The 12,181-nt window shown below is 40.9% G+C and overlaps 1 protein-coding gene across 1 annotated transcript; it reads left to right on the forward strand.

Moving 5' to 3' along the window:
- The first annotated feature begins 2,073 nt into the window (after nt 1-2,073).
- On the forward strand, nt 2,074-12,181 carry LOC306868593 (uncharacterized protein). Its single transcript, XM_079414846.1, has 8 exons — nt 2,074-2,483; nt 3,169-3,270; nt 3,377-3,691; nt 4,777-5,448; nt 10,335-10,553; nt 10,641-10,856; nt 10,937-11,154; nt 11,235-12,181. Exons 1-8 carry the CDS (start codon nt 2,457-2,459, stop codon nt 11,401-11,403), a joined length of 1,938 nt encoding a protein of 645 aa, XP_079270972.1. The 5' UTR covers nt 2,074-2,456; the 3' UTR covers nt 11,404-12,181.

Here is a 12,181-nt window from a genome sequence, read left to right on the forward strand (position 1 = left end):
AAAAAAAAATCTTATTTTTCTGGGCCGCAGCTGAAGAGTCTTGGTTGGCTTTGTCCTCCTGAACACTTCCTGCAATCACACCATCAGAGAGAACAAACTTCCAAGTGGAACCAAAGTGCAGAAACAATCTTTTATAAACCTTTTAAAATAACTAAAAGTAGCTGAAGTGATGGAGTTATAAATGCTCAGACTGTATTATTGAGTGTATGGTGCATGTTAATGAACATGGAATCATAAATAAACAGCTTATTTTTATTATTTTAACACTGATTGATTTGATCATATAATGAATGAATTACAGAACAACCTAAATTAACTGAATTTAAAAGACTGATTATTGATTATACAATAACAGCAATTGTTAGTACATTGATTTATCAATAAGCCAGAGAGGAAGAAATCTTAATTTAATCTTTTAATTAGTGCTGTCCAAAATAAAAGTTTTTGTTTACATAATATATGTGTGTGTACTGTGTACATTTATTATGTATATATATATATATATATATATATATATATATATAAATAAAATAAAAATATATATATATAAATACACACACATGCATGTATATATTTAATAAATTAATGTCAAATTAACAAGTAGTCAAAGATTATTTTTAGAGAGAAAAAAAGATTTATATAACAAAAAGGAAATAGTCAAATCAGCTACAGTTACTTATGTATCATTTGTTGAGTTTGAACCCAAACGCCAATCAACGTTCTACATTCCAAATTATTTTATGACGTCGTAATTGGAAAAGAGTGTATACTTGAGTGAACAAGCTCCAATGAGAAAACAGAAAATAGAATTTCACAGAGATAGAAATGTTTCGAGATAGCTGTGGAACATCCCTCGGCTTTCGCCCGTTTCTGCCGTCAGTCATCCGGCAGTATAACTATGTACAGATTCTGTCAGAGCATCGAGATTCTGTGAAGCCCACCGGCCAGACACCCACAGACATACAACTCCTGGTGACTGGAAACAAGCATAGCCAAACAACTATGCCAAGATCTTTAATCACAACTGAAAGGCCAGGCAGAGAAGTTAGTAAATTTACGGTGCCGACTCTGCCTCCGCTGGTTCGTACGGCTGCTGTCAAGACGGACAACCCCCGAGCCCCGCTTCTACAGTCTGTTCCTCTGCCACAGGTTATGACTCGGCGGGTCAAACCTGTGCCTCGAAACCCTGACGAGGAACCAGACAAGCAAAGCCCGCTTCGTCAAAGGAACAGTGGCTATAAAAACAAGCGGCTACGCAAAGACAAACGGCAAAAGCCATTAAGGCTCCTGACCTTCGCTGACATACCGCCAGTGACTGAATCAGTGAGGACCCTGCTGATGTCCAAAGCGAGCGTTCAGCAGCGACCCGCAGCGACAATTATCCCGCGGCGAGCCGACGGCGACACAAGAACAGGAAGCAGTATCTGTTGCGTTAAAATGTGGATGTGTCCGACATGACAAATACATGAGCAACAAAAATAAATAAATAAAAAATGGAGCGCATTTATTTCTGTCAGACAGCTTACATACAAAATTGTATAACAAAAATGTAATATAAAAAGCTTACGTTTATTTTAAATTAAGTTTTTTATATATATTAAACCAAGGCTAAATGTCGGTTAAAGATCGCTTCATCTGGAAAGGATCTGCAGTGTTATTTTTTTTTCCTTTATATGTTTAGCCTACTATTGAAATGTTGTTGTATGCATTTGTCAATTTTATTTAATTTCTGTATTTTCTTAAATGGGTGTGTATAGAGTATTTACAGAGTGTTAACTTTTAGTTTTAGTTACTTTTTCTTATTTGTAAGTCGCTTTGGATAAAAGCGTCTGCTAAATGACTAAAAAAGTAAAACATCTAATAAACATTGCAGGAGAGCAACACTCCAAAAGAATACATAATTGATGCAAATATGATATGATATTATATTATATGGTTATTCGTGTATATTTCGCTGTATGGCGCATTTTTATGTTCTCGTTTACATGAATTAGGCTATTGCGCCATCTGTCGACACCATAGACAAAGTCTGACTCCGTATTTCTTTAAACAACGTTTCCCAGAAAACTTTGCGCGCTGGTTGCACGTGATGTCCACTGCTTTTCCTGTGCCCGTAGGTTATTATTTTCTTTTTAGATTTATTTATTTTTTATTTATTTATTTGCTCGCTTGTTGATGCTCTTACATTTTTGAGAGTTGTGGGAACAGGCGGAATTTGATGTGGATAATGCTGGGGTTTGGTGCATCGCTTAGTACTGTGTAAGGAGGAACAACAGGAGGGTGTTATCAGATGTTCCCGTGCTCTTGAATGTTTAGCAAGACAGTCCCACGACCTGCCAGCCTCTGAAGCGATTTAATGATAAACCATTTTAAACTGTGTCAACGATTTAATACTGATATTAAATTGATATGAATGATAATAAATAAGACCAGATGACTGAGGTGAGCTTATAGTCATGGAGAGTCCACATCTACCTGCTGAGGTGAGTTAAGCTAACACAGCCCCTATTAACGACAATACATTTTCATTACACTGTGGTTTAATCGTAGGACAGCATGTTTTTGACACTGTACCATATAAATAGCACTGAATGGATATGAAGAATAACATTATGTCACACTTTTATACCCTAGTTAACACTTCTTAGTATAGGTTCGTTTTTGAAAGTAATTTTCTGTATATCGAGTAAGTTGTCACAATGAAACCTGCCTATTATAGGATTTTAAACAGTATTTAAACAATAAAACGAATGTGTGTGTATGTGGGGGGGGGGTGCTAAATGTATACATAAAATGGTAATAATATATTGTTATGACATTTATTTGGAAACATATATTGATAAAATATTTATTCAAGAAGTAATAGAGGAATTGTCCAAATTTTTGTGTGACATTTTGTTATATATGTATACAAAATATTTTGATCAGTTATATATAAGTCGATATATCATCTTATTATTGTTATTTTATTGTCCTGAGATGAGTCCTTGGAATTTTTTCAGTCAGTTTAATGAAAGCAAAAATAAATAAATAGCCTAAATAACTACAAGACATCAAATTTATAACATGAAAGTGACAACTTGCCCCAACCTTCATTATATAGTTGACTCTTGTCTTAATATTTACCAGAGAGAGCACAACCTGTGACTTTTCTTCTTTCTGCTCCAGATCATTTCTTACATATTGAGTTTCCTTCATGTAACGGATCGAAAGGAGGCATCACTGGTCTGTAAGATTTGGTATGATGCATGCCAAGACCACCGGTTTCAGGTTTTTCTAATTTTTGCTTTGAACATCTAGATGATCTAAAACATTACTCCTTCTCTGTGTTCAGCCCGCTTCCCTAATTGTTTAAATTGCCATTGCTTTACCACAGAAAAATGTCACTTTCAAGTTCCCTGTTTCCACATCTTCACTGGACTTTATCCGTGCGCTTGCAAGGCGCCCTCGCTGTGGCCTAGTCATCAGCCATCTTGATACATCCAGCCTGTCGAGACAAGTACTTCTGGAGGTGGGGCTTCACCTCGGCCCTCGCTTGGACAGTTTGGCTCTACCTGGCAGCAGCGTCACAGAGTCCTCCCTGCTGGGCCTCCTACCACATCTGACTGGCCTCCGCAAGCTGGACCTCCAGGGGCTGGACAGCCTCTTTATGTCTGGAGCTTTTTTGTCAAGAGAGGAGCACCGTAGACAGGTTACATCTCAAAATTACTGTTGCAAAGGGAACATTTCTGGAAACATTCCAAAAAATTTTTGAAAATTCCAGAAATTTTCAGGAAGTTTCCTATCATTCAGGGGAGTTTTGGACATTTTCTGAAAAACTTTCCACCTTTTTGCAACCCTACTCAAAATATAATGTCCATTTTTATACTGTAAATTAAGGTTGTGATCCCCAGATTGCATTTACACTGATTTTTGTCTGACAACAACCAGTGCTCCACACAGAGATCTGATCTCATCATCATCCAGTCTGTCTGGAATGACATGAAGAAACAGTAGAAACTGAGACAGACTAAATCCAGAAGAACTGTGGCAACATCTCCAAGATGCTTCAAGAAACCTACCTGCAAAGCTACCAGAAAAACTATGCGCAAGTGCACCTAGGGCAAAAGCTGCTTTAAACGCAAAGGATGCTCACACCAAATGTCGATTATTAGAATAAAGAAAATCAATTAATGACATTATTTTTGACAGCATCCTCATTTTACAGCATTTTTACACAAGTGCCTAAAACGTTTAACAGTACTGTAGCTTTGCAGGTAGGTTTCTTGAAGCATCTTGGTATCTTAACCTGATACTTTATTTTTAACTCTTCATTTATTTTCTTAATTGTTATTGAAAATAAATGCCTTTCCGATGTGATATGAGATTAGAAAAGGGTGAAAAAAAAGTTCGGAAAAAGGCGAACCCGGGTCGATCGCGTCAGAAAAGTCTTAGGCAAACACTTTACCATCTACGCCACTGGAGCTGTATTGTCTTAGAGTATTGTCTTTTGTAGTATTGTCTAGCCCAATCACACGCCGATGGGTGGAGTTAGTGTAAATAGCCTCTGCCAACAAGGCGGGCTATTTGCACTTAGTGTAAATAGACATTCCGTTTTTTATTATATGCTTTTCTAAATTGAAGCAGTTAAATGTTTATAGTTTAAAAAACATTATTTTTGGCAAACCAATTTTAAATATGTATTGTTTTTATAATATATATATTGTATGATTGTATCATCTTATTATCTAATGTCATCTAATATAATCTTTTTTTTTTTTTTTTTTGCAAAAATAGGTCAAGAATGCTTTGAGGAATCTGGAGGAACTGGACCTGTCTGATCTGCGCTATCTCTCAGACCTCTCTTTTAATCGCCTGACGAGTTGCACGCCCAGGTTACGCAGTCTGTCCCTGGCTGGATGTCACATCGCTTTCGAGTTTGACCCATACCGAGGTTGTCCAATTGGGTTTGGCTCTTCTGCTCTAGTTTCCCTCCGTAACCTCCTGAGTGTCTTGCAGAAGCAGGCCGCCACGCTCCACAGCCTGGACCTGAGTCGCACCAGCATCACTCCCGAGTCGCTCCGCTCCATAGCTCAGGTGCCCGGCCTGCGTCTGGAGGATCTGAGTCTACGCGGCTGTAAAGAGCTGACAGACTACTCCATGGAAATCCTCTGCAAGCAGCAGAATGGTCTGAGGATGCTGGACCTCCGAGCATGTACAGAGTTAACCAGTAGGACGGTGCTGGCTGTGGCTACTGAGCTGAAGGAGCTGCGGTCGCTGTCCCTCTCACAGGACTGGAAGATCACGGATAAAGGCCTGGCCGAGCTGATGACGCTGCCGTGCTTGAGGAGTCTGGATCTGTCGGAGTGTCTGCATGTCAGTGGTGCAGACCTGGTGAAGGGATTGTCCTCTCCACAGCCCAGGGCTCAGCTGGAGACCCTTAGCCTTAGAAACTGCACTTACATAAGGGTGAGGCTGAAAGTGCTGAATGGCACGTGTAGATGAAAAAAAAAAAAGTGTATCCTATCAGTTATCAGCCAGTATTAGTAATTTTTTTTAACAATTGTATGGGATTATATTATATATTTCATTGTTCTTGTTCATATCCCCTACTTTTACATTTAGATTACCTTTGCCATCAACTAACTCTCATTTAATAGAAGTAAAATGTAATATTTAACAAATTTCAAAATTATAAATTTTTTCATACTGAAAATTATAATGTTATGCCTAAATCTTGTTTTAATTTTTATATATTAACAAAATATTTGTATTATTTTCTTATAATTTTCTGTATAAAAATATAGACATGATAATATTATAATTATAATATAATTTGTAGTTGACAAAATAGTTAAAAAAAATAAAAATAATAATAATTTTATTAGATTATTATACTGGCTAAAATGTAGGGTAATATGAATACATCTTTAGTTGATATTTTGTATTTTTAAAAGTTTAATATTAATGTCTATTTTTAATTCAGTAAATTATAATGTGTAAAACAATTAGTTTTATTTTTTAATTATTTATTATTAAAAATATGTGAGTAACATGAATATATCATACAATATTTTGTTTTTATATGAATATCTATTTTTCATGCTGTAAATTATATAGTTGTGATGCCTAAATTCTATTAAAACAATTTATTTCACTTTTTAGTTTTTAATTTTAAATTTATCTATTAAAAGTTGTATAATACATCTGCGATGCTAACATACACCCATTTCTAATGGATGAAGCCATGGCCTGGAAGAGAGGTCGTCAGGTGGTCCCCAACCTTCTCTGGGTGTTTTGACCCTTAACCACAACACCCTCCAGTTGGCGGGTCAGCAGTGACTGGCCAGGTCACTGCCCCTCTCCTCCAGGCTTCCAGCTTGTGCCCTCTCTCTTGTGCCAGAGCCAACAGGAGGCTCTCTCTGACGCTTCTCCCAGCCTACGAACGGCTGCTTTCCTCAAGTGGCCTCTCAGTCCAACCTTTGCCAATAGATTCCACACAGATCTTTTTTTTGAAAATCATATTTCCCATGTTACAAAAACAGCATTCTTCCAACTTAGAAACATTGCCAAGCTTCGAAACATGCTACCTGTTTCTGATGCAGAAAAGCTAGTTCATGCATTCATGACCTCTAGACTGGACTATTGTAATGCACTGCTAGGTGGTTGTCCTGCATCTTCAATAAACAAGCTACAGATAGTCCAAAATGCAGCGGCTAGAGTTCTTACCAGATCAAGAAAATATGATCATATTACTCCAATTTTACAGTCTCTGCACTGGCTACCTATTAAGTTCCGTATCATTTACAAATTATTATTACTTGCCTATAAGGCCCTAAATGGTTTAGCACCTGCGTACCTAACTTGTCTTCTACCACGCTATAATCCAACCCGCTCCCTAAGGTCGCAAAACTCTGGACTTTTGGTAGTATCTAGGATAGCAAAGTCCACTAAAGGAGGTAGAGCTTTTTCACATTTGGCTCCCAAACTCTGGAATAGCCTTCCTGATAACATTCGGGGTTCAGACACACTCTCTCTGTTTAAATCTAGATTAAAGACACATCTCTTTAGCCAAGCATACACATAATGCATTTTATAATCTTGTACTGCAGTTATATCTGATCAAATGTACATTATTATTATTCTTTAGCTTGGGTTGAACAATTTATTTTTACTTAGATGGAACAGCAGCTACGCTAATCATGTCTCTGCTTGTCTCTACGTTTCTGCCACGGGATTAACATCCCGTGGTAGCCAGGAATTACAGAACTTCAGTCTGGATCCAACCATTACATGATCTGAGATGACCGAACACCTGAGATGGAGGATCAGCGCCGGGAGATGACGTATGTGTCCCTGATCGTAGGCAGAGGCCAAACACCTGGATGAACGCCAGAGACAGATCCCCATTGAGGACCCCGCCACTTAGACAGCCATCGGAAAAGACCACTGGAACCAGCTGAGCCCATTCAATCTGACTTGCTGCAGTTTGGAACTGAACTGCTGGTTTGTTTGGCCAGAGGAGAATTGGCCCCCCGACTGAGCCTGGTTTCTCCCAAGGTTTTTTCTCCATTCTGTCACCGATGGAGTTTTGGTTCCTTGCCGCTGTCGCCTCTGGCTTGCTTAGTTGGGGACGCTTCATTTCCAGCGATATCGCCGACCTTATTGCAAAGACACTATTTAAACTTATTGACACATTATTTTCCTTTTTTTGATATTGTGCAGTGCTTTGACACAATTTGCATTGTAAAAAGCGCTATATAAATAAAGGTGACTTGACTTGAGCTGGGAATCCTTGACAACCGACTTCCACCGTCATCAGCCATGTTGTCCACCCCTTGTCCCGGCAGTCTTGAACAAGTTGCTGGTATTTGCCTTTTTTCCTCTCTGCAGCTTCCTCACAGCCCTCCTCCCACGGTACCGTCAACTCCACCAGGATGATCTTCTTTCCCTCTGGAGACCACATAATGATGTCGAGCCTTAGAGTACCGCCTCGGGGAAGTGGAGTTTCCTCCCGAGGTCAACCTCCATTTCCCATCCCTGGGCTGACTGCAGGAGATTCTGCCTGAGTTGGCTGTGGACGACAGGTCTTTGGCCCTCTTTCACAAAGGCAATGGTGCTCAGCAGTGGTCTTGCTTTGGCTGGTTGTTTCTTCCTCCTTTCCTGCTCCAGGATGTCTGTGAGCACTGCCAACACCTTGTCATGTTGCCACCTGTACCTCCCCTGTGTCAATGCGATCTTACACCCTGACAGAATGTGCGTCATTGTTCCTTTCCCGCCACATAACCTGCACAGTGGGTCCTCCCTTCTCCCCCACCTGTGCAAATTGACTGGGGTTGGTAAGGTGTCATACACCGCTCTGAGTAGAAAGGATATACGGAAGGGCTCCAGCCGCCACAGTTCACTCTATGTGATTGTTCTGTTGGGGAGGTTCCACCTCGTCCAGGCGCCTTGAGTTGTGAGCTTGATGGATTTTGCTCTTCTCCCTTCTTCCTCAAGGTTTCGGACTTCATCCTGGATCATGGTTCTCTTCTCCCTAGGGGTGGACTTTGACCACTGCTGGAAATGTGCTGTTCCTAGACCCTGTCTTCCAGTGCCAGGGTTTCCCTTGATGATGATGTCTTTGGTCCTAATAGAACATTCTGCCTGGTTAATTGCCGTTCTGGCCCACTCCTGCTTCCCTGGTGAGTTGGTCTCGAGAGTCCCTATATGTCAGGGACAGACTGCACTTGGCGACTTTAAACTCCTCCACCACTGATGACAAGGGAAGCTGGAGCTGGCCTGACCTTATGTAAAGCCCCAAGGATGTAAAGCTCGGGGGTATTCCCAACCATCTTCTAAGTTGCTTGTTGAACTTCCTCTCCATTTCTTCAACAATTGATAGAAGCACCTCATATACAGTGAGACCACATAAGTCTCAGAAGCAGGCCATGTTGGTAGATCCAGCACTTGTATTTCCCAGGCAGGCCAGACTTGTCAATATTCTTCAGTCATTCTTCAACTTGTTTTCCAGTGCTGGAGATGCTGTTCTTGTCTGACAGGGAATCATCATACCACTTTCCAAGGCATCTAATTGGGTTCCCCTGGATGTTCGGGATCACTTCCCCTTGAACAAGTAGCTTGAACCTTCCAGTTGTTTTGCCCTTTTGGATCACCAGGCTCCTTGATTTCTTGGGCTTAAAGACCATCTTTGCCCAAGTGGCCATGCGATCCAGTTCTGCCAGGACCCATCTTGCCTGCCCGTGAGTTGGTGTTATCACGGTAAGATCATCCATGAATGCCCTGATTGCTGGCTGTTGACATCCTGCTGCGGTCTTCGGCCCTCTTGACTTTGTACTCGCTGCAGAGATGACCAGGTTCATTCCCATGATGAACAAAATGGGAGAGATTGTGCATCCTGTCACTATCCCCTTCTCCACTGGCTACCACTTTGTTGTAAACTTGGCAGACTGGAATCGTAGCTTGATGTCTCTCAGGTAACTGGTGATCAAGCCCTGGATGTTATGCGGGATGTGGTAGTAGTCCACAGCAACTTGGATCAAATTATGGGGAACAGACTATGCATTTGCAAAGTCAAGCCAGACAACTGTTAGGCTGCCTTTCTTCTCCTTCGCTTCTTGGATGAGTTGGCTGAGGACCCCCGTATGCTCAAAGCACCCAGAGAAACCTTCAATACCGCCCTTCTGGATAGAGATGTTAATATGTAAGTCATGTAAGCGCTCATTCTCAGCAAAGAAAATCTTTCCCTCCACACTAAGTAGGGAAATACTTTGAAACTGGCTGATCTGTGTGGATCCCTGTTCTTTGGGCACAAAGCACCCTTCTGCACCCTTCCGCCCTTCTCCAGCTTGTTGGAATGGTTCCCTTGGACCAAATCACCCGCATAAGCTTCCACAGCCTTCGTAGAAGCTTAGGGCATTTTTTGTATACTTTATTTTTACTGAGACCTGGAACAGAAGATGATCTTGCGTGCTTGACTACCTCTCTCCATGATGGACACTCTGTGCTGAGGTATGTGGAAGGTGGGTCGATGTTAGCCCATGATTCCCTTCCAGGGCATCGTCTTTTGTAGGGTATTTTATTTAGAATACTTTTACAACTCATGTAAATACTGTTAATACTAATTAATGCTAACAATATGTCAATTTTAATATTATGTTTATGATATAACCATAATCCGTAATTAATAAAATAGTCTCAAAATGTAAAAAGAATTGTTAGCTTATTTATGGTAATTCAAATATGCTATTTTTGTGTCGTATAATTGAATTTGAAAATTTTCCTCAAATGATCCTGCCCAATCCTTTTTTTTGTATTGTCTGCCTTCTTACTAAAACCTCTGTGTTCTCAAACAGGATACAATCATGTTCTCCCTGACGCAGCTGCTCGGCCGTAACCTGAGAGAGCTAGACCTCACGTCCTGCGTCTACCTCACTGACCTGAGCGTTCGCGCCATCGCAACGTATCTCCCTGAGCTGGTGGTGCTGCGGCTCGGCTGGTGCAAGGAGATCTCTGACTGGGGGTTGCTGGGAATGGTGGAGCCCACCAAAGATTGTGAACCAAGAGATAAAGAGGTGGGATTGCCTTGTTTTTTAGAACATATATATAACGTTTCGATAATAACTGCACACAGTTAGCTCATAAATGCCCCAAATGTGAAGGAGGATAAAGGCCCAAGCTTTACTAGGACGTTTGGGAACATGGGCTTTTTCCAGCCTCCCAGCCTGCCTTTCCAGGAGAAGCCACGTCTCGTGACCGAGGAGGACCTCGGGACCTTTAGGGAGCATCAAGAGGGAGCGTCTCTTTTGGCCCTCAGGGGTCTTCAGGAACTAGACCTGTCGGCCTGCTCCAAGTTAACTGACACCAGTATCACACAGGTCAGTACCTCAGTGATTAAAGCATGTCCTTTCAAAAAATGGCACAGGATATGATGTCAAAGTGTTCCTGGCCGTCCCAGGTACTCCGGTTCCCAGACCTGCAGCACCTCGCACTTTCTATGCTGCCTGAGATCAGCGACGACAGCTTGGTGTCCGTAGCCTATCACTGCCGCAGCCTCACCAGCCTGGCGCTCAGCCACTGTCCCCAGATCAGTGACCAGGGCATGGCGCGGGCCCTTCCGCTCCTCCTCAGACTGCAGCATCTGTTCCTGGCCTGCTGCGATGCGGTAACTAACGAGTAAGTGGCATCATCCAGTCATCTGTGTTTTTGTACTAAATAAACAAGCTTTGCTTAACACGCTCAATGTGTTCCTGCAGAACTCTTTCTATAATCTCTCTGCACTGCGACAGACTCCGGACCCTCGATGTGTCCATGTGTAAGGATATCACAGTGCACCAGGTGGACCTCCTCCAGTCCCGGCTGCCCTTCCTTGAGAAAGTCCAGTGTCGCTTTGCCAGCGGTGCAGATTTTACTATGGTACTATGAATCTGTAATAGAGTGCGTTATTGGCCGTCCACTTTTTCAGGAGCGTTGTTTCCGGAAGTATTTTTTCTGTTTGTTAGTTATATAGGGATTTTAAAAAAGTCTTCAAAAGCATTTGAAACTATGAACAAAACCATACAAAGCAAAAAAGTATTTGAAAAGTGTACAAAGACTTGACTGAAGGAAAAAACTACTACACCATGAAGAATAGCGAATGACAATCTAATTAAAAACAATGGAGAAATATAGATCTATTCATTTAAAGTCGTCGATTATATCTATAGAAACAATATATTTAAATGTTATTACAAAAATATGGTTCCCTGCAGAGCTGTTTTGGTATGATTTGCTCACCGTGACTCTCTGATTGGTGGAATTTGCTGCACAGCATCATGGGTAATGTAGTCTTTCCACCACAAATTCTGCTGTTGAGTTATTTTTAAAAAATAAGTTGAAATGATGTAAACTTTACAAGTCATGGTTCATTATGGAGAAAATGAACAGAGCTTTACTTCTGGAACCCGACTGCTGCACACTAAAATTATATTTAAAGCACTTTTAGCTCAGGTATGAATGAGTAATCAATTCCTAAATGCTGTATTGTTTTGCATAGGACTGTAATTGTGCAGTTAATGTGGTGAATTACTGCTTCTGAATGAATCTGTGGGTCCAAACATTTCGAATGAATCCAGTAATACTGTAAACATGATCTGCTATTGATTAGTAGATATAAAACTCTACTTCCAGGCAGTATACGACAATAAATATTTTGTAAGAATTT

Source organism: Barbus barbus (assembly GCF_936440315.1).
Source record: "Barbus barbus genome assembly, chromosome: 50".
NCBI classification, from domain to species: Eukaryota; Metazoa; Chordata; class Actinopteri; order Cypriniformes; family Cyprinidae; genus Barbus; species Barbus barbus.